At 40.4% G+C, this 25,752-nt stretch overlaps 1 protein-coding gene across 1 annotated transcript in view; it reads right to left on the minus strand.

Moving 5' to 3' along the window:
* LOC142100783 (Krueppel-like factor 5) overlaps window positions 1–25,752 on the minus strand; it is an 81,164-nt gene that overhangs the window by 31,606 nt on the left and 23,806 nt on the right. Inside the window, exons 2-3 of the mRNA XM_075184588.1 lie at window positions 9,010–9,901; window positions 8,396–8,455 (exon numbers count right to left, since the gene is read on the minus strand). Coding sequence (XP_075040689.1) covers window positions 8,396–8,455; window positions 9,010–9,901 — 952 coding nt within the window. The remainder of the gene's footprint in view (window positions 1–8,395; window positions 8,456–9,009; window positions 9,902–25,752) is intronic.

A 25,752-nucleotide genomic window follows, 5' to 3' on the forward strand; every position in this document is an offset into this window, starting at 1 on the left:
GAAGGTCCCATCTATGAAATTCGCCCCTCGTTTTATTGGTCCATATAGGATCATTCAAGTTATCAATCCAGTATGTGTTAAACTTCTTCTTCCTAAGAATCTTCGGATTTCCAATGCCTTCCATGTGTCCTTGCTCAAACCTCTCATTATCAATCGTTTCTCGACTCCTCCCTCAGCACCGCAGCCAGTTCAAGTTCATCAGGAGGAGGATTTCGAGATTACTGAGGTATTGGATGCAAAAATTTCGCGAGGAGTCCTCCGTTTCCTCGTTCATTGGAAGGGCTTTGGTCCTGAAGAGCGTTCATGGATCAAAGCTGAAGATCTTAATGCTCCTGCCCTTCTGAAGAAGTTTTATTCCAAAAATCCGGACAAGCCCGGTTCCAGGCGTTCTGTGCCCACCTTTAAAAGGGGGGGTACTGTCACTCACCGGACTGTGAGTGCTTCTTCCCGGACTATTAGGAACCGTGGACGTCCTCTATCCTGAGGGACTGCGCATGCGCAGCCCTTTCCAAACCTTCAGTGTATGTTCCTTTAACTTAATTGGCAGATCAGGCAACCTCCCTATATTAAGCACCTGTGGTCAACACCACGTTGCCTGATCTTGGAGTCTCATTCCCCATGAGCCTCTGAAGGTGTTCCTGTGTTTCCTTGTTTATTCAGCCCTGCTGATTCCTGTGGTTTCCAAACCACTTCTACCTCTGTGGTTTCCAAACCACTTCTACTACTGTGGTTCCCATACCACTTCTACCATCTACTGTATCATCGTGACTGTGAGCTGATTCCTATCCGCTGCCTCCGTGCACTACAGTCTTCTAATCACTTCAACTCTACCATTTATCATTGGGACTGTTAGCTGATGCCTATCCGCTGCCTCCGTGCACTACAGGCTTCAACCACATCCACTCACCTGTTCATGATTGTGACTGCCAGCTGATTCCTATCCGCTGCCTCCGTGCACTACAGGCTTCAACCTGCAACTCGTCTGTGTTTCATCATCGTGACTGTTTGGCTGATTCCTATCCGCTGCCTCCGTGCACTACAGTCTTCAACCTGCAACTCGTCTGTGTTTCATCATCGTGACTGCTAGCTGATTCCTATCCGCTGCCTCTGTGCGCTTCAGTCTTCAGTCCTCGTCAACTCTACCGTGTTTCCTTGAGTCTGCTGCCACTATTGCTACCCGCTACTCTCCGTGATCATCTGTTCCAGTTCAACTCTGCTCCGGGGTCCCATCGTTACTGCACCTGCTGGTTGCTATTGGTTACCTCCGTGTTCCCGCAGAGACCCGCTGCTGTGACTTCTCAGCGCTACTCATCCATCTACTGCTGATCCGCTCTCCACGCCTTCCTGTGTTCCCTGCTGGTCTACCTACCTGTGCGCTGCACCTGCTAGACCCCCGCTTCACCCATCCAGGGACTTGTATCCTGCTGGCCTCCTGCCCTTCAGGTATCTCTGCACTCCTGTCTGACTGCCTTCTCCTGAACCACGGTATGCATACTTCCCATTGACTGTGCTGTGTATTGCATACCTTGCTGGACTGTGTTGGTTCTCCTCTGGAGTGTACTATCTGCTGACTCTACTGCCATCATTGACTGTGTTATCTCATGCTGGATTACTTCAAGAGACTTTCTATATTGGCAGTGTTGTTCAGTCATTTATACATTTATATTGTGCATATTACTGTGGATCAAAGTCAAGGTGCCCGTGTATATATTGTGTTGCAGTCTCTCCCCGTGCACCTCCTCACATATATATTCAGTGGTACGACTTGCTAGTGGCAGACCACTGACTCCTGTTTACAGTTTCACCTGTTCCAGTATCCTCTCACATAGCAGTGGTACAACTTGCTAACGCAGACCACTGACTCCCCGGATACCTCCACTTGGATTCCATTCCTTCACTCAGACAGCGGTACAACTTGCTATCCGCAGACCGCTGACTCTCATCACCTCCTCGTTTCTGTTGGACATTCCTCCTCACTATAGCAGTGGTACAACTTGCTACCGCAGACCACTGACTACCTTCACGTGTCCTTTGTCCATACAGTTCCTCGTGTATTACTACCTCCATATTGCCAGTGCTGCTAGTCATAGACTTTCCTGAGCATCTCATCATCTGCTATTTCCTGTTCCGTGATCACCCTGCTACCAGAGTACCATATTACCACCTATACTGCTCTGGTAAGCCTATCACCTGGTGATCCCTGGGTAAAGACTCCTAGTGCCCGTGACAGTATGCTCAGAATCAGAAATGACACCAATCCCTGTGAAGAGTCCATCCACCAGTGGTATGTCAAATCGTGAGTATTCTGATAATGCACCCATAAAGAAGGGCCCTTTCAGCAGTTCTGCTGATGTGTGCCTGAACAGCCCGAGTGTAGCCGGTGATACACCAAGTGAGGATGACACTTTGGAATTAGAAGAGGATGAGGGGGAGATTTGGGTAGCCGACGAGGGCGCTGATGAGGATGCGGTTGATTGTATAAGTCCTGCGCCACTGGCAACAGGGTGGCACCAGTGGCAGCAGTTCTGGCATGTGAGGTTCTGGTACCAATTTGCACTTTCCAAACACAAGCAAGAATGATGCAGGTGGCAGACCACAACAGTTTGACATCTGGGCTGGTTTGAAGAATTTGACAAAAAAATGTGTGTCCTTGCCCATAACTGCAACCAATCCTACTATTAACATGCAAAGGATGGTGGAGGGCCTAGCAGGGATTAAACTGTATTTTTCCTAATTTGCACTAATACTGTTTGGGTGTAATATACACCCAAAGTCGAGTGCTCAATTGCTAAGAGTCATTGATGAAAAGGAAGACAAGCAGGCTTGTCTGTAGAATTTGCAGGCAAATTCTACTGTGTTATATAGGTAACACCCAAAGAGAAGAGCTCCATTGCTAATTGTAATTGCTGAAATAGAAATAATAGGGCTAACAGTCTTGGTCTAAATCTGCAGTTACATTTTATTGTACCATAGCTCACTCAGAAACAGGAGAGGTGGCAGGGTTCAGTGCTAATCTTCCTCAAATAATACTAATTCATCCCACCATCATAGAAGTCTGTGTACTATGATGTAATTGCCGATAATGGCCTTCCAAATGGAATTAGTAGTTCATTTTAGGGCAGAGCTGTCACAATTTTTGGCCAATTCTTTTACAGCAGAGCAAATATCAAAATGTCGTGCGGAATCATCTACATCACAACTGGGTGTCTTGGGAAAGCAAATTTTTGTACAACAAGCAGTTGCCAGAGAAACTGAAGGAGACGTCCAAACAAGATGTTGATAGGTCTTGGATCCTTGCGAAGTAAATTAAGTATTTCGTCTACAATTAAAATATAGTTAGCACATTTACTTTGTTTTATTTCACACGTTAAATTTCTACAGCTCCTTGTCAAAATGTATTATTAAGGCAATCACTTGACTTAAGCTAACCGTGTCTGCCCTCTCTTCACAGGTGACTACTTCGTTGGACTAAAGTACATTCCCCTCAAATGCTAGTCTTCTTGCAGCTGCTGCATTCTCCTACATGCTGTTGCAGAAAACAGAAATTGCCCCTAAATTTTTCCGGATACAAACAGCATCTCTTGCATGTCATTTTTTAAAAGTTCTGTAACACCAAGTTGATTGTGTGTGCAAAACAGGAAATGTGATGGAATTCAACACCGCTGTAATGCTTGAACAATATTGGGGTCGTCATCAGAAATGACATATCCTCAGGAGAGTCCAAGCAGGATTAGCCATCTTTCAATGACATCCCTTTGTTTTTGGAACAGATTGTCAGCTGTATGCCTCTTAGTGAAGCTATTGATACACAGAATAGCCTACTTCTGAAAAATGTGACGTACTTGGGTACATGCTGCTGCTTTTTCCTGCTTGTGAAGGCGAATGACCAACCCAGTGACCAACCCAGTGGGCTTTCACAGTCATATAATCTTTACTTTGCCCAGTTCCACTTGCCAACATATCTGTGGTTAAGTGTACAGTGGGTTGAATGGCATTTTGTAGCCCAATGATTACATTTTTTGTAACTTTCTAGAAGAGGTGAGGAATAGATTTTCTAGTAAAATGGTGTTGTGATGGAATTTGGCAATAGGAACAGAAGACTTCAATTAACTGTCTAAAACCAGATGCATTAATAATGGACATTGGACGCAGATCTAATACTAGCATAGTCCTTTTGACATCTGTGATCCGCTTTGTGACAGATTTCATACTTGCTTCCTCTTGCAAAGGATTGTTTAACTGTAAATTATTGGTTCTGGGGATATTGATGATGAAGGTGTTGGGGGGGTAGATTGCAGGTGCTGGGATGTAGTTGAGAGAATGGAGGCAGATGATGCTGGACTGCTTGTTGTTATTTTTTTTAACCTAAGTTTCTGATTTTCCCAACAGCTTTCCAAGAACTCGCTGAAAAATGATGTAACATGGATGAGGATCCCAGATGGTTAAGGTCCCTACCTCTACTGAGTGTGGCTTTAAAAATGCTACAAATGGCTAGACAACTGTTGTCAGGATTTGTGTAAAAATAATTCCACACTTAAGAGGTGGATTTTTGGTCTTATGCCCAGGCATGACAATGGCCTTTTTCTTATCACTGGCAAGAACTGCAGCAATTTTTCTTTGAAAGTGTATGAAAATCATATTGTGACCTAGGAGGTGGTCAAAATTGAATGGAAATGACTCAAAATTAGTGTTAGTGAGGTTAATAATAAATGTAGGGACGAAATAATACCTAAATTATGTTATTTTAGCCCAAAAAAATGTAATTTTTTTAACAAATTGTAAAACAAAATCAAACAAAACCAAAACATGCAATGGCGGTTTGGCAAAACCAAAACCAAAACACGACGGTAATCCAGATCCAAAACTAAAACACGGGGGTCAGTGAGCATCTCTAGTTATGACAGAACTTGAACAGCACGCCTGGTGAGAAAACTTCCCTTGCATATAATACACTTACTATTAGATATTGCTGTTGCACAAGTGAAATCACACTGCTTTGCATATATAGGGCTAATAAGTGGCTGAAACAAAATAGCAAGTAATAATAGGATTGACTCTTGCTGGTATCATTAAGGTTTAGCATTTCACCAAATAAAATACACTGGGGGAATTCAATTTACCGCAAGATTATTTTTTTTCCCGCAGTGTTAAAAAAAAATATCCCACGCGGGTTTTTTAACTGCTATAGCGGGCGTTTTTCGTTAACGCAGCGTTAAAACTCATGCAATTAAATTGAAAAAGAGGTAAAGCTGCCCCCGCGCGTTAATCATTGGTGTTTGCAAGTATTTAGGGCAGTGAAGGGGAGTGTTTAACACGGTCATGTATAACAAAAAAAAGGATTGGCATACATTTTCATACATTAGATTGTATTACACAACCATTCTATTTGATAATATCTCCATTACAGTTCTTTCTTTAGCATATTTTTATAATTTTTTATTTCACTATTTTTTACTATAGAACCATCTATACCATGTCAAAACACATTAATACATACATATTTGTACCAAAAACATACATAAATATATTTAATTAGTGATTTTTATTTTTAAGAAAATTATTTTAAGAAAATCAACTTTTTATTGTTATGCATTACTGATAAATATAGTTTATCTAGTTTTTTCAATATTACTCGCGGTCAATTGAATTCCCCCTATAGGGCCTGATTCATCAAGGTGCATACGTGCTGATTTTGAACGTATCATACTCCGTCACTTTGCGCATGCCCAGAACCGGGACATACGCCAGTAAACGCATCCCTGTCCACTCCATCTTCGAATGCAAACTACTTATCACAGCCTACTATTCCAGGGAGAGAACGGGGTCAATTTACAGTAAGGATATGCCAAACAGTGTCCGAATCAAGCTCTAGGCATGGCAAAGTAACCTTTTTTTCTGTCGTATCTCTGTTCAGTAGACATTAACAACATCCTAATTAATGTATTTCATAGGAAAAAATTAATCTAAAAAAAAACTTTTTTTTTTTTTTAAACTATTTTATCATTAATGCCTTTATTATTAACTGGTGTCATTAATTCTATATTTTCTTTTTTTTCTTTGCATTATTTTGGGAATTTATAATCCACATAGGCTTTGGACGTTGCCTGCAGTCTTGTGTAGTAGAGCACAGTAACCTGAGATACGTGCCTTGATGTGCCTATTTACGTGCGTTTTAAATCAAAAGCCTGTTGCACTTTGTGGACCTGATTCATTAAGGAAAGTAAAACTTTTTTTTCGTTGAGGTAGATAGGAATTTTTAGCATAATGGAATAGATAGATATGTTTTTATAGCCATACTCACCTTCTGGTTTAGTAATATGTAAAAAAAAAAAGGATGATAATACTACTACTAATTATAAGAAAAAGAAGAACAAATAATTACTAATAAAACAGAAATGGCCATTTTAACAAGAAAAATTAAAACATCAAGGAAAAATATGCATGATTTTTGCAATAGTATTTTTTTTAATTATTGTATTTCTAAGGACTGCATTTGCACATGACAACCTCGTAATGAGGTGGACATGCCATAACTATAAACAATTGATCCTGGCTATTAACGCTTTCCCTTTTGCTTTCCTGGATATATCAGTGCAGCCAGAGAAACGTTTAATGGACATTTTTATGCTATCCTCCCTCTCAGCAGTTTCATACTGAAAATGAACACTGACATGATATCTCTCCCAGATCTGAAGTAAAGTGGATCCACCTGCAGCATTTAACCCCTTCTTCTACCCAGCGAGTAATTAACAAGCAAGCTAGTGGTAGTCCTTTAATCCATGGGGAATTACCGATAGAGCCAATAAGTACATGACCAGCACGGAAGAATGCAGCAAGACCAAGGAATAGCCATAAGTTGTTTGTCAGTGGTTCAAGCTTATTCTTTATAATTTTGGAGACCAGTTTTGGTTTGATTCTGGGTAGTATGATCATGGAGAAGCAGGTGGGTAGATGTTAATCTGTTATATCTCCCAGTGAAAATTGAGATCAGCATGCAAATACAGGCAGAAAACGCTTAGGGTGTGCAAACAATCGCCCAACTTCAAAATGCTTCAAAAAGGAAGGGTTGGGAAAAGAGTCCCTGGATAGTAATAGAGCATAGTGATTGCAGGGGTAATTTGTTCCTTGCTTCTGTGTGATAACTAAACATTGAATGAAGCACCCCCTCCCAATACGGTAATTTATAACATTAATAGGGAGGAAGGTCACAACCTGCTGCGGTGCTGTCACCCTTTTCCCTTGTTTCTGCTTAGGCCAAATGACATGATCAGACCACATGTTGACAGCTTTAGTGTGCTGAGGAGGCCTAATGTTCTCTGTGGCTTGGGCTTGAAGTAATCCAGATGCAATACAGCCTAAGTCAGCATGCCTACCAAACATTCCTCTCTATCCTTTCAGACTAAACTAATTCACCTGGCCACATGAAAGTGTGTTAGTTGACTTCTGCAATCACTTATCCACACTTCTACACTACACTTTTGGCTAAGTGACACATTATAACACTGATTTTCGCAATACAAGAGAGAAAGACTGGGGCCTCGGACAATTACCCTCTTTGTTCTACCCAAGCGCAAGCCCTGTCTGGAAAAATTTTACCTTTATTTAAAACTTTTACCAGATGTAATAATCTTTGCAATATATTTAGATTATAAAAAACATATATTATAGACAAGCGGTTCTCAACTTGTGGTACATGTATCCCAGATTCAAGAGGTATTTCCACCATTTAAATTAAACTCTAAGGGCCTGAGTCATTAAGGAGAGCAAAGCATAAAAAAAGGAGTAACTTTGCACCTGGGCAAAACCATGTTGCATTGGAAGGGAAGGTAAATTTAAAACATAGGGATTTATTTTATAGTTGGGATAGGGCATGTCCTAGATCAACTTAACATTTTAGTGTAAAAATAAAGCTATCAAGTATTTGTGAGCTAGATGAAAAAACAACCAGTATTTAACATATGTGCAAAATAATAAACTAATTTGCACCCCTTGCATTGTAACATGGTTTGTCCCGGAGAACATTTACTCCTATTTTGCCTTACTTTCCTTAATGACTCGGGCCCTAAATATCTTTATTTATAAGTAATAAATACAACATATTCAAAACAAATTAGAAGTTTTTGTAAAGGTTCAAAAATATGAAGGATTACCTGGTAAAAATTGTACTTATTCAGGCCTAAATATACGCACTGTATGACGGTCTTTGGATAAACTGATAAACAACAGAGGAAATAGATGATTGGTAAGCATGTACCATCATTAATGGGACACCCAATCAAAATGTTTGAAAAACTTTGTTATAGATAAGACGATATGCACAGTTATGTCACAACTGAATTACCACGAAGGGGACAGGACAACATGCACATTTTTTACATTGCATACATCTCATTACCTGTGTGTGTTCTTTGATGTGCCTTGAGGTGTGAACTCTTGGTGTAGACCTTTGTACAACCTGAGTAAATATTATAACACAAATTTAATACAGGGCACAAAAACTGTAAATTGTTATTTAATTCAATAATAAAAAATAAATACCAAATACCCTACAAATAACAGATGTGTGGCTGAAATTGTTCCTCCATAATGTATGGTGACAAAATGCTATATTTGGTGCTCATATCATAGACCTATGTGACTCCAGCTGCTCTCTGCTGGGTAACCATGACTTATGCCATTATGATCTAACAACAGCAATTATTTACTCTTTCTTTTTTGCTCTTTTGAACTTTCTGGATAACTGGTTTCAGGATAAACTATTCTATAATTAACTATGGGGTATAAGCAGGCTAAATGGCAGAGGATAGCAGCTTAATATTAAGGCCTTTTGTTTTCCTTACTTCATTTTTAACCACCATTTTCTATGTTTTATATTGAAAAATTATAAATAAAGATATCTCAAAAGATCCCATACTTTATATGTAGAACATCTGTGTTTCCAGACAGACTTGGGATAGAGTAGGGGCATATATAGTTGAAGTAGATGCATCTCAGCTTATATTTGCTTACCTGGATAATCACAGTGATGGATTCGTCTTTTCTCAAGTTCAGGGTTATTTCGTCGATTGTACCTGGGGACTGACATAATCACTTGTCCTTGTGGTAACACCGACACCAATGGAGTGGACACAGTGTGAACTGATGAAGCTTGTAACAGTTTCAGTCCAAATGTAGCCTCATAAGGTGGAGGTGGAGGTGGAGATATGGTGTTGATCAACTCTGATTGGTTTTCTGGACTCCCTGGCTGAGAATTGGGAGGTGAAGGGGGTAAAGTGACAGATGGAGACTGGTAAAACTGCCCAGAAACCAGAACACCATCTTGACTCAAGCACTGGATCTGCTTTCCAAGGTTTTGCCTTGTAGAATGTGTTAAAGAAGGTGAGCTTCCATTTGTTGTTGTAATGGTAGTTCCACTAACTGCATTTACTAGGGATGTGTTTCCATTGGATTGGACCAAGTTCAGTGCATCATTGGCTACAGACATATGGTAAAGATGAGTCTGGGTTGTGTCACTGGTCGACAATGGAACTTCTGAAGGTGCTTCCTGCTTTATAAATATGTTGTTCACTGCCACCGAATGGGGCATATTAAACACACTGGTGAAATCTGGCAGAGTCTGGGTTAAGGAAGCAGAGCATGACTGGGGGTATTCACTACCTGGCTCTGTCTTTATTTGTGGAAGAACAGTGAAAGTCTTCGATGGCCGGTACAAACCTGTACGAAGGTGATTTGTGTCTGGTAGAATTACATTGATGTTTAGACTGTATGGAGCCTGGGCGGGCTTTTCTGCTTCAAAGAATTCATCGACAACTGAAGCACTCTCCCTTCTGTATTTTTTGTCTGAAAGTATGTGTAGTGGAGGGACATGACCCAGAAGATACTTGTCCATTTCCAACCGTGTCTGTAGATAGAGTATGATATAAATTACTATGTTAAACTACTTAGAGTTCTAGGGGAAATTTAGATAAAACAGTTTGTGGCAGTGAACCATGCAAAAAGACATTTGAAGATAAAAATTGATTTGTATGCCAGGAAAACACATTTTTGTATTTCACATTCAGAGAAATGTGTATGAATAACAACAGAGGGAAATGAAGGATTTACTGTAAACTGTGCAACAGGGTCCAAATTTTTGAATGATACATCTATGGGACTTCATTAAGAGTTGGGCGCATTTTTGTGGCCTGAGAGTACGTGTAAAAATCGGTGGCAAAATTGCAGTCTTATGTGCGTATTTTGAGTGCCACATATCTCAAGATACGTCCAAATATATTCACTTATGTGAATGACTACCTAGGACAGCAACTTTGCTCATTTCTCACTTTCTGCAAAATATGTGCTTTGAATCCTATTGGGAGAAAATCCATAAGGATAATACAATTATTATTATTATTGCTATTATTATATATGACCAAATTGAAACAGCAATATTTCTATCAAGAGTATATATGTGTATTTTCACACCAAACTATAGCATACGGACACAGTATTAGTTATAAGTGCTTTACCCTATTCAAACACAATATAAAGTAATAAAGTGAAATATGCACAGGATGGAATAGTGTATTTACAGTGCTGTGAATAAATGCAAACACTGCATTTTCCTTATCTTAAGTATAAGAAAACCCCCACATGCATTGTTTCCTGCTTTATAAACCCAATAGGACTCTTCTTTACTTCAGTAGTCCAAAGTGAAATTAAAAATAATAAATCTAGATGAATGGACACAACTTAATATATAATTTAACCACAAAGCTAACGATCAAATGGTATAAGTGGAAAGGGTCAATATGCAAGCAGCCAATCAGAAGTGGTTAGATAGTGCGCCTGGTGTTATAATCAGCACATATCCTTACACTTACATCTTCAGTGAGCATGCTACATTTACGTGAAAACACCCGTACTGTACTGAACCTAAGCTTGCCCAGCCCTGTTCCACCTCTCCAGGCATAAGGGGTCTAAGATATGCTTAACTCTAACAATGGATGAATCTTGGTAGGTATGCACAGTGGGCCTGTTTCATCAAGGCATGCATACTGAGTGCAACCTGCATTTGGTGTAAAACCCACGTGTTTCGGCTTTGCACACGCCAACATTCGTCAAGAAACGGATCTCAAGATACATGCGTTGTTGCATTCAGGTTTAGGTCTACTGTGCTCTACTACACAAGACACTACACAATACGTTCGATAACTATGTGGATTATAAATTCACAAAAGAACTTAAGGAAGAAAAAAATATAGAATTAATTCCACTAGTAAATAAAAGCATTAATGATAAAACAGTAAAAAAATTAAAAAAAGTGTTTTTTTAACATCCCCCCCATGAAATACATTTATTAGGATGTTGTTATTGTCTATTGTGCATAAAATACATTTCTTACAGCTTCTTGTGATTGCAAACACTTGTTATACTGTACATACAAGACTGTCATCTCTTAGACTAGCCCAGTAGCTGGATCAAGAGAGATGACAACACTTTTGAGATTCCTAGAGCTTGATTCGGGTGTGACAGCATGCGCTTTGGGTTGGCACGCCCTTACTGTACATTGACTGTGGTAAAATGCCCCTTTCCTGCCCCATTCACATCCCAGAATCGTAGGCTGTATTAAGTGGTTTTTGTGTTTGAAGACGGAGCGGACAAAGCTTCGTTTACTGGCATATGTCCCGGTTCTGGGCATGCGCAGATTGATTTTAAGTACAATACACTCAAAATCAGCAGATATGTGCCGGGAGGAATCAGACCAAGTATGTGTAAGTACTACTTATGTCAAACTATAAAAGTGAGGCCCATTATATTTATATAAACATATAAATCCCAAGTGAGTTCTTTATATATATACGTATATATATATATATATATATATATATATATATATATATATATATAGATAGATCGATATATATATTAGAGATACTCAGGCTCGGTTCCCCGAGAACAGAGGACACCCGAACTTAGCATATCCGAGTACTGAGCCGAGCCGACTTGGTATTTTCGGGCTTTTTGGGAATTGAAAATGAGGCAAAAAGTCATGAGATCTCGGATCTCATGAGTTTTGAAATCTATAAGTACCGCCCTCCACGGCCATCTAGCGCCATTTCATAGAGAGAAACAGAAGGGTTAGCACAGTCTGTAGAGCAGTTGGCCAGCAACATAGACAGAATAGAAAGAGGAGGGGGTAGCGATGTTCAACAAAGTCTAAAGTGACATTCAGGAGAGCTCCATTACTCCATTGCTAATTGTCAGTGCTGAAATACAAATACTAGTGCTGGCTGGCTTGGTGTAATTCTGCAGTCACATTCTACTGTGTTATATAGATAACACACAAAGAGGAGAGCTACATTGCTCCATTACTAATTCTCATTGCTGAAATACAAATCCTAGGGCTGGCAGGCTTGGTGTAATTCTGCAGTCACATTCTACTATGTTATATAGGTAAAACACAAAGAAGAGAGCTCCATTGCTCCATTGCTAAATCTCATTGCTGAAATACAAATGCTAGGGCTAGCAGGCTTTTCTTCTCAATTTGCAGTAAAATTGTAAGGTGTTATATAGGTTACACACAAAGAGGAGTGCTCCATTGCTAAGTGTCATTGCTGAAATACAAATACTTGGCCTGGCAGGCTTTTCTTCTGAATTAGCAGTCAAATTGTACGGTGTTATATAGGTTACACACAAAGAGGAGTGATCCATTATTAAGTGTCATTGCTGAAATACAAATATTCGGCCTGGCAGGCTTTTCTTCTGAATTTGCAGTAAAATTGTACGGTGTTATATAGGTTACACACAAAGAGGAGAGCTCCATTGCTCCATTGCTAATTGTCATTGCTGGAATACAAATACTAGGCCTGGCAGGCTTTTCTTCAGAATTTGCAATCAAAGTGTATGGTGTTATCAAAATGGATTCACAGCAGTACACAGAAGAGCAGGAGCACCAAGCAGCTGCTGGTACCAGTCATGATAATAGTAAAAACTCTACATCATCTGGTAAAGCCTATGTAAACGTGCATAGTGTTTTTAAGTCCGGGAAACAAAAATGTAAAAAAAACACCTTTTACCTCGGTCAAGAAAATAAGCCCTGTAATCCAGGCAAAGTTATCTGCAGAAAAAAATAAAATTGCCAATATGCCATTCTGCACACGCAGTGGCAAAGAAAGAATGAGGACTTCGCCTTTCTCTATGAGTGCGAGATCGGCAACTGTCACTGAGGCATCTTCTTGTAAGGTCAGACGTGACCAAGCAAGACCTTGTCATTCGGACTCCAAAAGGGGTGTCCAAATACTTTTACTTGTAAACGCCGAACTGGAAGAAAACAGTAAGGCATTAGAGGAAAATGTATGTTTAGATTCAGAAATTACACAAATCCCTGAGGAGAGTCTATCCACGAGTGCTATGTGTAATCGTGACCATTCTGATAGTGTGTAAAAAAGGCCCATTTCAGCATTTCTGCAGATGTGTGCCTAAACAGCCCAAGTGTAGCCAGTGATACACCAATTGAGGATGCCACTTTGGAATTGCAACAGGATGAGGGGGATATTTGTGTAGCCGACGAGGGCGCTAATGAGGATATTGATGAGGATGATGTTGTTTGTGTAAGTCCTGCACTGGTGGAATCAGTTGTGGCATGTGATAAGAAGAAGGACATTGTCATGCCTGGACATAAGACCAAAAAATCCACTTCTTATGTGTGAAATAATTTTTGCCCAAATCCTGACATCAGTTGTCTAGCCAGTTGTAGCGTATGTAAAGCCACAGTCATTCGAGGTAGGGACCTTAACCATTTAGGAACCTCATCCATGTTACGCCACTTGAAGCAAGTTCATGGCAAGCTGTTGGGAAAATCAGAAACTTATGATAAAAAAAATAACAACAAGCAGTCCATCATCAGCTAGGACCCTTCTCTCACCTACATCCCGACGCCTGCTATCTACACCCACAACACCGTCCTCATCTATGCTCAATAGTAGCGATCGGAGTTAGTCCTGCATCTAAATTGCTAAGGCTAGATGACTCCTCCACCATCCTGGATTCCTCAGAAGAATCCTTGAGCATTAGTCCCACTGCTGCTGCTGCTGTAAGGGGTGAATCTTCATCCCAGAAGCAGACCAAGAAGAAGATTACTAGTAGTTTACAACAATTGACTGTTAAACAATCCTTTGCAAGCGGAAGCAGGTATGAAAGCTGTCACGCAGTCACAAGGCGGATCACAGACGCCATGGTGACTATGCTAGTATTAGATCTGCGTCCAATATCCACTATTAATGCAGATGGTTTTAGACAGTTATTTCAGGTATTGTGTCCCCGTTACCAAATTCTATCATGACACCATTTCAGTAGAAAAGCTATTCCTCAGCTCTACCAGAAGGTTTGAAAAAATGGCATTATTGGGCTACTAAATTCCATCATATTCCCTGTTTTGCTCACACAATGAACTTGGTGTGGCAGAGCTTTTTAAAAAATGACAGGGACGTGCAGGAGATGCTGTCTTTGGCCCGTAAAATATCTGGACATTTACGGCATTCGGCAACAGCGTGTAGGCGATTGCAGCAGATGCAAGAGCATTTTAATTTACCCTGCCACCAACTGAAGCAAGAGGTGGTGACAAGGTGGAATTCCACCCTGTATATTCTTCTGCGGAAGAAGGAACAACGAAAATCCATCCACACTTACTCCACAAGCCATGACATTGGGAAAGGAGGGGGGATGTATTTTAGTCAATTGCAGTGGAGAATACTTTCCGAGTTGTGCAAGGTGCTGAAACCATTGGAAGTAATCACAATTGAAGGGGGTTCAGACACTGCTAGCTTGAGTCAAGTGAATCCCTTAATTAGACTTTTGGAAAGGCAGCTTGAGAAACTGAAGGAGGAGATTAGACAAAGCAATTACGCTAAGTATGTTGGACTTGTAGATCAAGTACTTTATTCGCTTCGCCTGGAGGATCCAAGAGTTATCAAAATCTTGAAATCGGATCACTACATTTTGGCGACTATGCTTGATCCTCGGTTTAAGAGCTATGTCTTCTCTTTGTTTCCAACTGACCCAGATCTGAAGAGCTGCAAGGAGCTCCTGGTGAGCAAGATGACAGCCCAAGTGTTAAGTTCCAGGACGCCGTCTCCACCTTCAGTTTTTCACTTAAGTGCTGCTAGGAAAAAACTTAGCTTTCCCAAGAGACCAGGGATGATGCAGATGACTCAGCACAAAATTTTGACATCTTTTCTGGTCTAAAAGAATTGACCAAAAAACATGACAACTCTGCCATAACTCCACCTGATCCTACTATCAGCATCCAAAGGATGGTGGAGGATTATTTTCATGACAACACAGAAATAGACACATCAGTCCCTTTACATACTTGGAGGAAAAAAAGGGAATTTGGAGACCCATGTACCAACTCCCTTTGCACTGCCTAAGCAGCCCCCCTCCAGTGTGTACTTGGAAAGAGTTTTTAGCACAGCCGAGAACCTTGCCAGCGATCGCCATAGGAGGCTACTTCCTCAAAATGTGGAAAAGATGATGTTTATAAAACTGAACTTCAAGTTCCACGAGGAAAGCCTTTCCCGCCAATTACATCAAAATACTTCTGTAATGGTGCATTCCAGCAGTGATGAATTAATAATGTGTGAGGATGATGTACACACTGATGAGGGTGAGAATGAGGCTGACGATGATGACAACAACATCTTGCCACAGTAGAGTTCATTAACAGCACTGTTACCTTAGGTGCCTTAACGACATTGTTACATTGTTTTGTGGGGGCCCAAACAAACAAAGCACTTCAGCCACAAGGAATGGCACTTTTGTGGCTGAAGTGCTTGGTTTTTTAAAGTGTGCATGTCCTTTTTAAGATCCAACATAAGGGTGGGTGGGAGGGCCCAAGGACAATTCCATCTTGCACAACTTTTCTTTTCTGCCAATGTGTGCCAATGTGTCCTAGATGTGCTAGGAACTGCCGTGTGTTTGAGTCATTAGCATCCAGCCAGGTCGCTGCAGTATTTGTCCGAAAGTGTATGAAAATGATATTGTGACCTGTGAGATGGTCCAAATTGACTGCAAATGACTTGAAATTAGTGTTATTGAGGTTAATAATAATGAAGGATCAAAAAAAGAGCAACATTATGTGATTGTAGCCCAAAAAATGGAATTTAAAAAAAAATGGCTAAACAAAACCAAAACATGCAAGGGCGCTATTTGGCTTGCCAGGAATCACCTCATCTTAAAAATAGACTATAACACCATTGACAGTCCTGAGAAAGAGGAAGATGATTAATTATCTGTCTCCCTCCTCTCCTTCTCCCCCTATGTGTCTGTTTATTTAATATAACACTGTTGAATTTGCCTGTAATTTCAGAAGACAAGCCTGCTTATCTTCCTATTCATCAATGACTCTTAGCAATGGAGCACTTGTCTTTGGGTGTATATTGGACCCTTTGTAGTGCAAATTCACACAAAAAGCCTGCCAAGACCTGTAGATTAATAAAAATGACCAAAGCACCTCTTCTCTTTGGGTGTATATTAGACCCTACACTTATTAGTGCAAATTAAGAAAAAAAGCCTGCAAAGACTTGTAGATTAATAAAAATGACCAAAGCACCTCTACTCTTTGGGTGTATATTAGACCCTACACTTATTAGTGCAAATTAAGAAAAAAAGCCTGCAAAGACTTGTAGATTAATAAAAATGACCAAAGCACCTCTACTCTTTGGGTGTATATTAGACCCTACACTTATTAGTGCAAATTAAGAAAAAAAGCCTGCAAAGACTTGTAGATTAATAAAAATGACCAAATAACCTCTTCTCTTTGGGTGTATATTAGACCCTACACTTATTAGTGCAAATTCAGAAAAATACAATGCAATTACTGATAGGCCCTCCCTAAAGAAGCTAACAATGGGCTTGTTAGAGTAATAGCAGAAACAAACATCAGTGCCAGGAAAGATTAATGGTGCAAGATGGAATTGTCCTTGGACCCTCCCACCCACCCATATGTTGGATCTTACAAAGAACATGCACACTTTAACAAACCAAGCACTTCAGTGACAAGGGCTGCCACTTTTGTGGCTTAAGTGCTTGGTTTGCTTGGGCCCCCACTAAACCAGCTATCAATGCCCTAAAGGCATGTGTCACAACTATATTGCGTACCTGCTATTGTTGGCGCAACTCAGAGGAAAGTGCGGAATCTAATGTGTCGCTGGTATTCACCAGGAACCCCCGCAAGGAAGTATGGACTCCGCTGCAGGGACACGCAGGTCGCGGTCCTCCCACGAGTCAACAGCGAGGTACAAGAGGTGTCAGACAGGCCTGGTCGGTAACGTTCTGGTAGTACGAGGTACACAAGGATATCCAGAAGAATGGTGAGACAAGCCGGGTCGATAACGTTCAGGTAGCGCAGTACAAAGGAGAATCCAAATAGAGGTGGTCAAACGGTCCGGGTCAAAAGGTCACAAGCAGCACGAGGATAGTCAGGAACAATGCAGAGGACTAGAATATACACTAACACGCTGGAGGCAGGAAGACCTGATACTCTGGCACAGGTGAGTACTCAGGAAGTGCCTTATATCTATTGAGGGACCAATGGGAGGCAGTGGGCGGCAGCTCTGATCTCAGCTGCCGCCGAGACTATGGAGTAGCGTCCCGTTGCCTAGCAACGGGACGCGCATGCGCAGAAGGCCGCACCAGCCAGCCGGAACTTCCAGGCAACCAGACTCGCCGGGAACTGATGCAGGCAACCGTCCCGAGGAGACGGCGGGATGGCGCCTGACAGCATGTTAGACCAACAGTGCTGTGAAGTGAATTCTACACTGTCAAGATGATGTCGTCATCATCTTCAGCATCATCCTCACCCTCATCAGTGTGTACATCATCATCACAGACTATTAATTCAGCTCCGCTGGAATCCGCCAGAGAAGCTTCAGTACTTTGATGTATTTGCCGGTAAAGTTCTTCCTCGTGGAAGATGTAGTTCATTTTGATGAACATCATCTTTTCCACATTTTTAGGAAGTAACCTCCTACGTCAATCACTGACAAGGTTCCCGGCTGTGCTAAAAACTCTTTCTGAGTACATACTGGAGGGTGGGCAGCTTAGGTACATGGGTTTCCAAATACAGTGTTATATTAGGATATCAGCACTCAGCACTCAGAAAAATCAGCTCTTTTATAAGGGTGTATATGAGACCCCAAACACTTTGTAGTGCAAATTCAGAAAAATACAGTGCTATATTAGGATTTCAGCACTCAGAAAATTCAACTCTTTTATAAGAGTGTATATGAGACCCCAAATACTTTGTAGTGCCATCACCCAATTGCAATGATGAGGGTGATGCACTACAGTATCTGGTTTCTGGTTTCTTCTTCACTGGTGTTTTGGTCCTATTGTGGATTTCTGTGTGATCCCATTTTATATCAATATACTACACTATTGTGCGCCTCCTCCTCCATCTCTCTTTAAATATATATATATATATATATATATATATATATATATATATATATATATATATATATATATATGTATATATGTGTGTGCATATGTGTATATATGTGTGGGTGTATATATATATATATATATATATATATATATAGTGTGGCAAGAGCCCGCTACTGCAGAAGCACACGCGAACAACTTCTTCCTTTTTATGTAGTTTTATTGTCAGGATGGTAAATGTTTTGACACCGTATACTTTCACAGCAATTTTGGAGACCCTAAACGCTAGATATACATAGACCAGCTCTCTCTCAGGACCAGCCAGCTTCCCCAGCGTTGGTCTCAGGGAACAACTGACACAAACAAGCTTTTATACATGATACTCCTCCCCCAGCCTTAGCTTGATGGACAGGTGACACACCCACCTTCTCTTTAAGAGAAAACGCCCATCACTGGCTCTGTTTGAACTAACAGACACACCCTGTCTGTTTGCTGAGAGGAAGCAGCTTTCAAATCATGTAAGTTAACCAACTTTAAACTACACATAAGTCTTTACTTGGTTTAACCTGAATCTAGGTGCATAACTGCGCCAATGTCTTACTCTGCTTGTATGTTTTCTTTGCATCTTGTCAGATAAATGCCTCCCTTTGTTACAATAGATATAGATATATATATATATATATATATATATATATATATATATATATATATATATATATATGTCAGTGGTTAGCTATATATATTAGGGGTTAGCACTTCTGCCTCACAGCACTGGGGTCATGAGTTCGATTCATAACCATGGCCTTATCTGTGTGGAGTTTGTTTGTTCTACCGTATGTGTGTGTGTTTACTCCCACACTCCAAAAACGTACTGGTAGGTTAATTGGCTGCTATTAAATTGCCGTTAGACTCTCTAGGTCTGTGTGTGTGTAAGTTAGAGGATTTAGATTGTAAGCTCCAATGTGGCAAGGAATGATTTGAATGAGTTCTCTGTACAGTGCTGCAGAATTACTGGTGCTATATAAATTAATAGATGATGAGGATGTGTGTGTGTGTTAAAACTTAAGAACAAAAAGAACTAAAAGAAGACTAAAAGAATCTCTGAAACTGCAGTTCCTCTTCCCTCCAGCACAATGTAACCCCTTTAAATATATGGTAAACAGTACAAAATGGAAAAGTGCTACCTGAATGCTACAAGCTTCAGAATATTACATGCATGGGAACTACTGAGGTCAGCAAGGGAGTATCGCCATGGTGATATATTTTAAATGCATTCAACAAAACTTACACAGTAATGAAGAAGATGCATTTCATTATGTAATATTTCTATGTGATTTTTTTTACACAATAAGTGCAAAAACGTAATTTCAATTAGGATATATTTCTTTACAAGTAAGTAGGTTCTGGTTTGATAAATATCATCCAGTGTTGAGACATGTTTATTAGTTCATTGGCATCTGCTTTACAAGTGTCTGGATGTACTTTGCCCACTAGTCACCTGCTAAATGCACATTTGTTTAAAGGTTTGTGCCATAAACCTGGCCCATATACCTGCCTAGTTGTATATTACATGGACTATATGACAGAAGATTATTTCTTCATTGGATTTGCAATCTCTTTCTGATTCTGCTTTAGCTGCAAGTGGCCAGTGACCTGAAAATAATGTCTTTAACAAACCTATGTACATTTTTCAGCAAAGATCACTCAGTTTCCTTAATGACACCTTAACTTTTAATAATATCTTGAATGGATAGATTTGTATAGTAGTTTGTAAGGGAGATATGCACAATTTTTAACTAGCTTTATCAGGGGCATAACTAGACATTTGTAATTTGACCTTGCTTTCGGGTAGGATTGAGAAGTGTTCCCTAACATGCTTCAAAGTTTCATCATAGCACACTATGTACTTTACATAGTGCTCCAACAGGTTCCCTGTGAACGCTACAAGCAATGTCTAAATTGATGCGACTCAACCCTAAGCATGTGTCTACGGATTAATTCACTTACATTATTTTTGTAGTCCCCAGCATCAGAGAGTGTTTTCTAGGTTCTTAGTTGAATACCTGATTGTAATGCCATTTGTAGGAATCCTCAATTTACTTGCTGAAACACTTGACATTCTTGACAATTCTTGACAAATGTATAACCTTACATTCAGCTAAAGCAACATGTTTATTCAAAATGTGCTACATTCTTCTGATACAAATGTTCTGACAACCAACAGCAATATCCAGACAATTTTTGAAAATGTGGCACATCTACACATTACAGTTGTGCTAGGTCCAAATTTGGAGATATTTCCTATATACCCTATTATACCTCTTACAATGGAAAGGAAATTCATAAATGTACAGTTAAAAAGATGACTTGCTATGTTGATACTTAAAATGATACCATATCATGGTGTCTATTTACTATTTCAGCCTAGTGAACTTCTGTCTTCCTATTGATCTTCTGCACATGTGACGGTAAAATATCCGGGAATGCACAGTTCAGGGATGCAAAAAGCTCCAGCTGGATACAGTTAAGTACTTAGGAGTCTTGTGTGCGATCGGGTGCTGAACGCCATTCTGAGAACCCTTAGTAAATAATGCAACGAGATGGGATGTGAATAATGCAATGGCCATTTTACAGAGAAAATCGTTGTTTTCTCCATTTGTATAGCTCATCGCACCTATGAAAGAGACCGCCGATATATTTAATACAGGAAGGGAATGTTCTGCTTATTTATATATTTAATTAAGAGCAGGAAAAAACCCATTGTAAACTTTTATGTCACAATGAATGGTGTAATGTGTGCTAAACCACCATACGGTATTTTCTATATTAAACACATTTCATGCTGTTGGTTCATAAAAAGTATGTTGAGTCACTTTGTTTTGCCTAGTGAATATTACTAGAACTGGTTACTTTGCTGGTTAAGGACCATTGTATGTTACTTTATAAACTTAAAAAAGCAGCTAATAACATTTAGACAATTAATACAAAAAATAGTTTACATGAAAATGTACTTCTATATATTTTCATTTCACTTATCCCTTGCCCTTTATAGAGTAACTTAAGTAAAAAAAACAGTAGTTCATACTTGCCTTGTAAACACAGAGTTGATTGCTGCCACTAATGTCTGCACATAGTATAACATATTATTGTGTACTATCATAGCGCATACGAGTTAGGAGGAGGGTGCAGGGAAGCCAGAAGCTGGGCATTTCGTCCAGGGTAGCTTTGAGGCAAACTGGCTGCCAGGGGCAATTCTTTACAAAATAGTATGCCTGGCTATGTAAATGGGAGGATGTAGAGTCATTTAGGGCTTGAAACACAAACTGGCACCAGTTAGTATTGGTACCTATTCTCCAAGTCGCCTTGCATAGAAAATAGTTATTGGCATATAATAATAAAGACTTATTGTTCAGAATATTATACAGGGTTCCAATTGTACAGAAGCGTATATAGCCCCATTGAATAGCATATAATAGATCCCACACATTGTCCAGCATACACCGATAAGCCACAGCATTAAAACCACTGACAAGTAAAGTGAATTTCATTGATTATCTCCTGATAATCCCTGTCAACTGCCGAAAGCACCTACCATGGGCATGTGAGTGCCTGAACTGGACCATGAAGCATTAGGAGAAGGTGGCTTGGTCTAATAAATCATGTTTTCTTAAACATCATGTGGACGGTGGGGTGTGTGTGCATCATGTCACCAGGATGCACTATGGGAAGAAGGCAAGTCAGTGGAGGCATTGTGATGCTCTGGGCAATGTTCTGCTGGGTAATCTTGGGTCCTATCATTCATGTGAATGTTACTTTGACACGTACCACCTACCTAATCATTGTTGCAGACCAAGTCCGTGATAGCAGTGACCTCATTCAGCAGGATAATACACCCTGTCGCACTACAAATATTGTTCAGAAATGGTTTGAGGAACATGACGAAAAGTTCAAAGTGTTGACTTGGCTTCCATATTCCCCAGAACTCAATCCAATTGAGTATCTGTGGCATGTGCTGGAAAAACAAGTCCGAACCATGGCTGCCCCAACTCGCAACATACAGGACTTAAAGGATATGTTGTTAACGTCTTGGTGCCAGATACCGCAGGACACCTTCAGAGGTCTTGTGGAGTTCATGTCTCAACAGCATGAGGGGGACCTACACTAAATTAGACAGGTGGTTTTAATGTTGTAGCTGATCGGTGTATAATATAGATAAAATTAATAGCATTCAATAAATCTACTTGATTAGAAGCTGGACTAAACAGGAAAAACAGTCAGTTAAGTTAGGTGCTCTTTGGAAAACTATTTATTGATCATTGATTTCTGTTTTTATTAATTTTAGATGTTTTTCATATTTACTTAGCACAGTTATGGAGAGTATGTAGTAATAAGGGATCACGTGTATTGAATTCCAGTAGGAATTTATATACCTTTCATGTACTTCCACATAATCAATGATCTTTATTACTGGTCCCACTAAATAAGGTTTTGAATAGAACAAAATTGATTCTATAAGTGGAAGTACATGAAAGTCCCTACTGTAACAAAGTACACATTATTCTGTATTACTACATACTCTCTCTAACTATACTGAGTGAAACACATATACAGTGAATACATTTTTTTTCCATTAATTTCCAAACAACATACATACTGTGGCAAGAGCCCGCTACTGCAGAAGCACACGCGTACAACTTCTTCCTTTTTATGGTTCTTTATTGTCAGGATGGTAATAATGTTTTGACACCGTATACTTGCACAGCAATTATGGAGACCATCAACGCTTACTATACATAGTCCAGCTCTCTGTCCAGATCAGCCAGCTAGCCCAGCGTGGATCTCCCTGAACAATGAAACAAGCAGGGTTTTATACCTGACACTCCTCCCACAGGCCTAGCTTGATGGACAGGTGACACACCCACCTTCTCTTTAAAAGGAAACGCCCATCCCTGGCTCTGTTTAGACTGTCAGACCCACCCTGTCTGTTTGCTGAGAGGAAGCAGCTTTTAAATCATGTAAGTAAACCAATTTTAAACTACACATATGTTTTTACCTGGTTTAATCTCCACCTAGGTACATAACTGTGCCAATGTTTTACTCTACTTCCCTGCTTTCTCTGCATAGTGCCAGCTAAATGCCTCCTTTTGTTACAATACATACATATGGATGAGTTTATGTAGCGTGGGTCTTGATATCTATGTTTTTATATTCTTACCTTCTGACTCAAATAACACTCACTTTCTCATAATTTAGGTTTTAGTAATACAAAAATAATAGTTTTCCAAAGTGCACCTTAACTTAACCAACTGTTTTTTTTTTGTTTGATATATATCTTTTTCAGTTTGCTAGGTAACCTATATAAAACCTCACAAGGAGCCTACAGCAGAGGGGATTTTACTTGGAAAATTTACGAATAATAATTAGTCTGTGCGATTATACTAGTTTATTCAAGTAGTTGAATTAGAAGTTGTTCTTTTACAATTATTATTATTATTTATTCATTTATTTATAAGGCGCCTCAGATTCAGTAATGCCGGATACAGAAGCAAGTAACAAGTAGATGAGGTAATACATGTCAGCAGCACAGATAAGTGTGAGTAATGCTATGGGGACTCACAGAGTGCAGCAAAAGACATGAAGGGATGGGAGACAGACGTGGGACAATAGGTAGAGAGGACCCTGCCCGCAAGGGCTTACATTCTAAAGGGAGGGGTGTTGAGAGACAGTAGGACCAACTAGGATAAAAAATTTAGATAGCAGACAAGGAAGAAGAGGTGATGGATATAATGGTTAGGAGGTGGTAGGATAGGCGTGCTTGAAAAGGTGAGTTTTGAGTGAGCGTTTGAAGGACTGAAGGTTGGGGGGAGTCGAGTCAAACGGGGTAGGGAGTTTCAAAGATTAGGGGCAGCACGGCATAAGTCTTGGAGGTGAGCATGGGAGGAGGTAATGAGGGGTGAGTTGAGGCGGAGGTCAGAGGCGGAGCGGAGTGGCCGGGTAGGTATGTACCGTGAGACAAGGTCAGAGATGTAAGGAGGAGAAGTGTTGGTAAGGGCTTTGTAAGTAAGGGTAAGGAGCTTGAACTGATTTCTGAAATGGATAGGGAGCCAATGAGGGATTTAAACAGAGGTGAAGGGGAAGATGAGCCTAGCTGCAGCATTCGGTATGGATTGAAGGTCAGAAGTACGAGAGCAAGGAAGACCAGTGAGAAGGAGGTTGCAATAGTGGAGACGAAAAATGATGAGTGAATGGACCAGGATTTTGGTTGCTTCCTGAGAGAGGAAGACACGGATTTTCATAATGTTACGGAGGCAGAAGTGGCAGAATTTGGTGAGGGACTGGATATGAAGGGTAAAGCTGAGGGCTGAATCAAGTGTGACTTCAATGCAGCAGGCTTGGGTGACAGAAGAAAGAGTGATGTTGTCAACCAAGAGGGAGATATTGGGAGGGATAACAACATTGACAGGTGGAAAGATGATGAGCTCGGATTTGGAGATGTTGAGTTTCAGGAAGCGCTGTGACATCCAGGTAGTTCCAGCAGAGAGACAGCTAGATACCTGGGTTAGGACAGCGGGGGAGGGGTCATGGAAGAAAATATAGATTTGCGTGTCATCAGCATATAGGTGGTATTGGAGGCCAAATGATTGAATGAGTTTACCAAGAGAGGTGGCGTAGAGAGAGAAGAGCTGAGGGCCAAGGACAGAGCCTTATGGAACTCCAATAGAAAGGGGAAGAGGTGAGGAAGTGCCACAAACAGACACACTAAAAGAGCGCTAGAGATGTAGGAGGCTAACCAGGAGAGCACTGTTTCACGAAGACCTATGGAGTGAAGGGTGGTAAGAAGAAGAGAATGATTGACAGTGTCAAAAGCAGCAGAGAGGTCGAGGAGTACGAGAAGGGAGAAGTGACCATTGGACTTAGCTGAAAGCAAGTCATTTGTTACTTTAGGTTCAGTTGAGTGAAGGGGACGGAAGCCAGACTGGAGAGGGTCAAAAAGAGAGTGGGAATAGAGAAAGTGGGTAAGACGATTGAAGACAAGTTGTTCGAGAATTTTAGAAGCAAAGGGAAGCAGAGATATGGGGCGATAATTGGAGAGAGAAGATGGGTCAAGGGAAGGTTTCTTGAGAATAGGAGAGAAGAGAGCATGCTTGAAGACCAAGGTGAAGATACCAGCGGGGAGAGAGAGGTTAAAGAGGTGAGCAAGGCATTGGAAGAGAGGGAGCGGGGGATCTTGGAGGGGAAAGGATCAAGAGGACAGGTTGTAGAAGACGAGGAGGAGAAAAGAGAGAAGATCACAGTAACAGGTGGGTAGGAGCCAAGGGTGGCAGAGTG

This window comes from Mixophyes fleayi, chromosome 9, assembly GCF_038048845.1.
Source record: "Mixophyes fleayi isolate aMixFle1 chromosome 9, aMixFle1.hap1, whole genome shotgun sequence".
In the NCBI taxonomy this organism is placed as follows: domain Eukaryota; kingdom Metazoa; phylum Chordata; class Amphibia; order Anura; family Limnodynastidae; genus Mixophyes; species Mixophyes fleayi.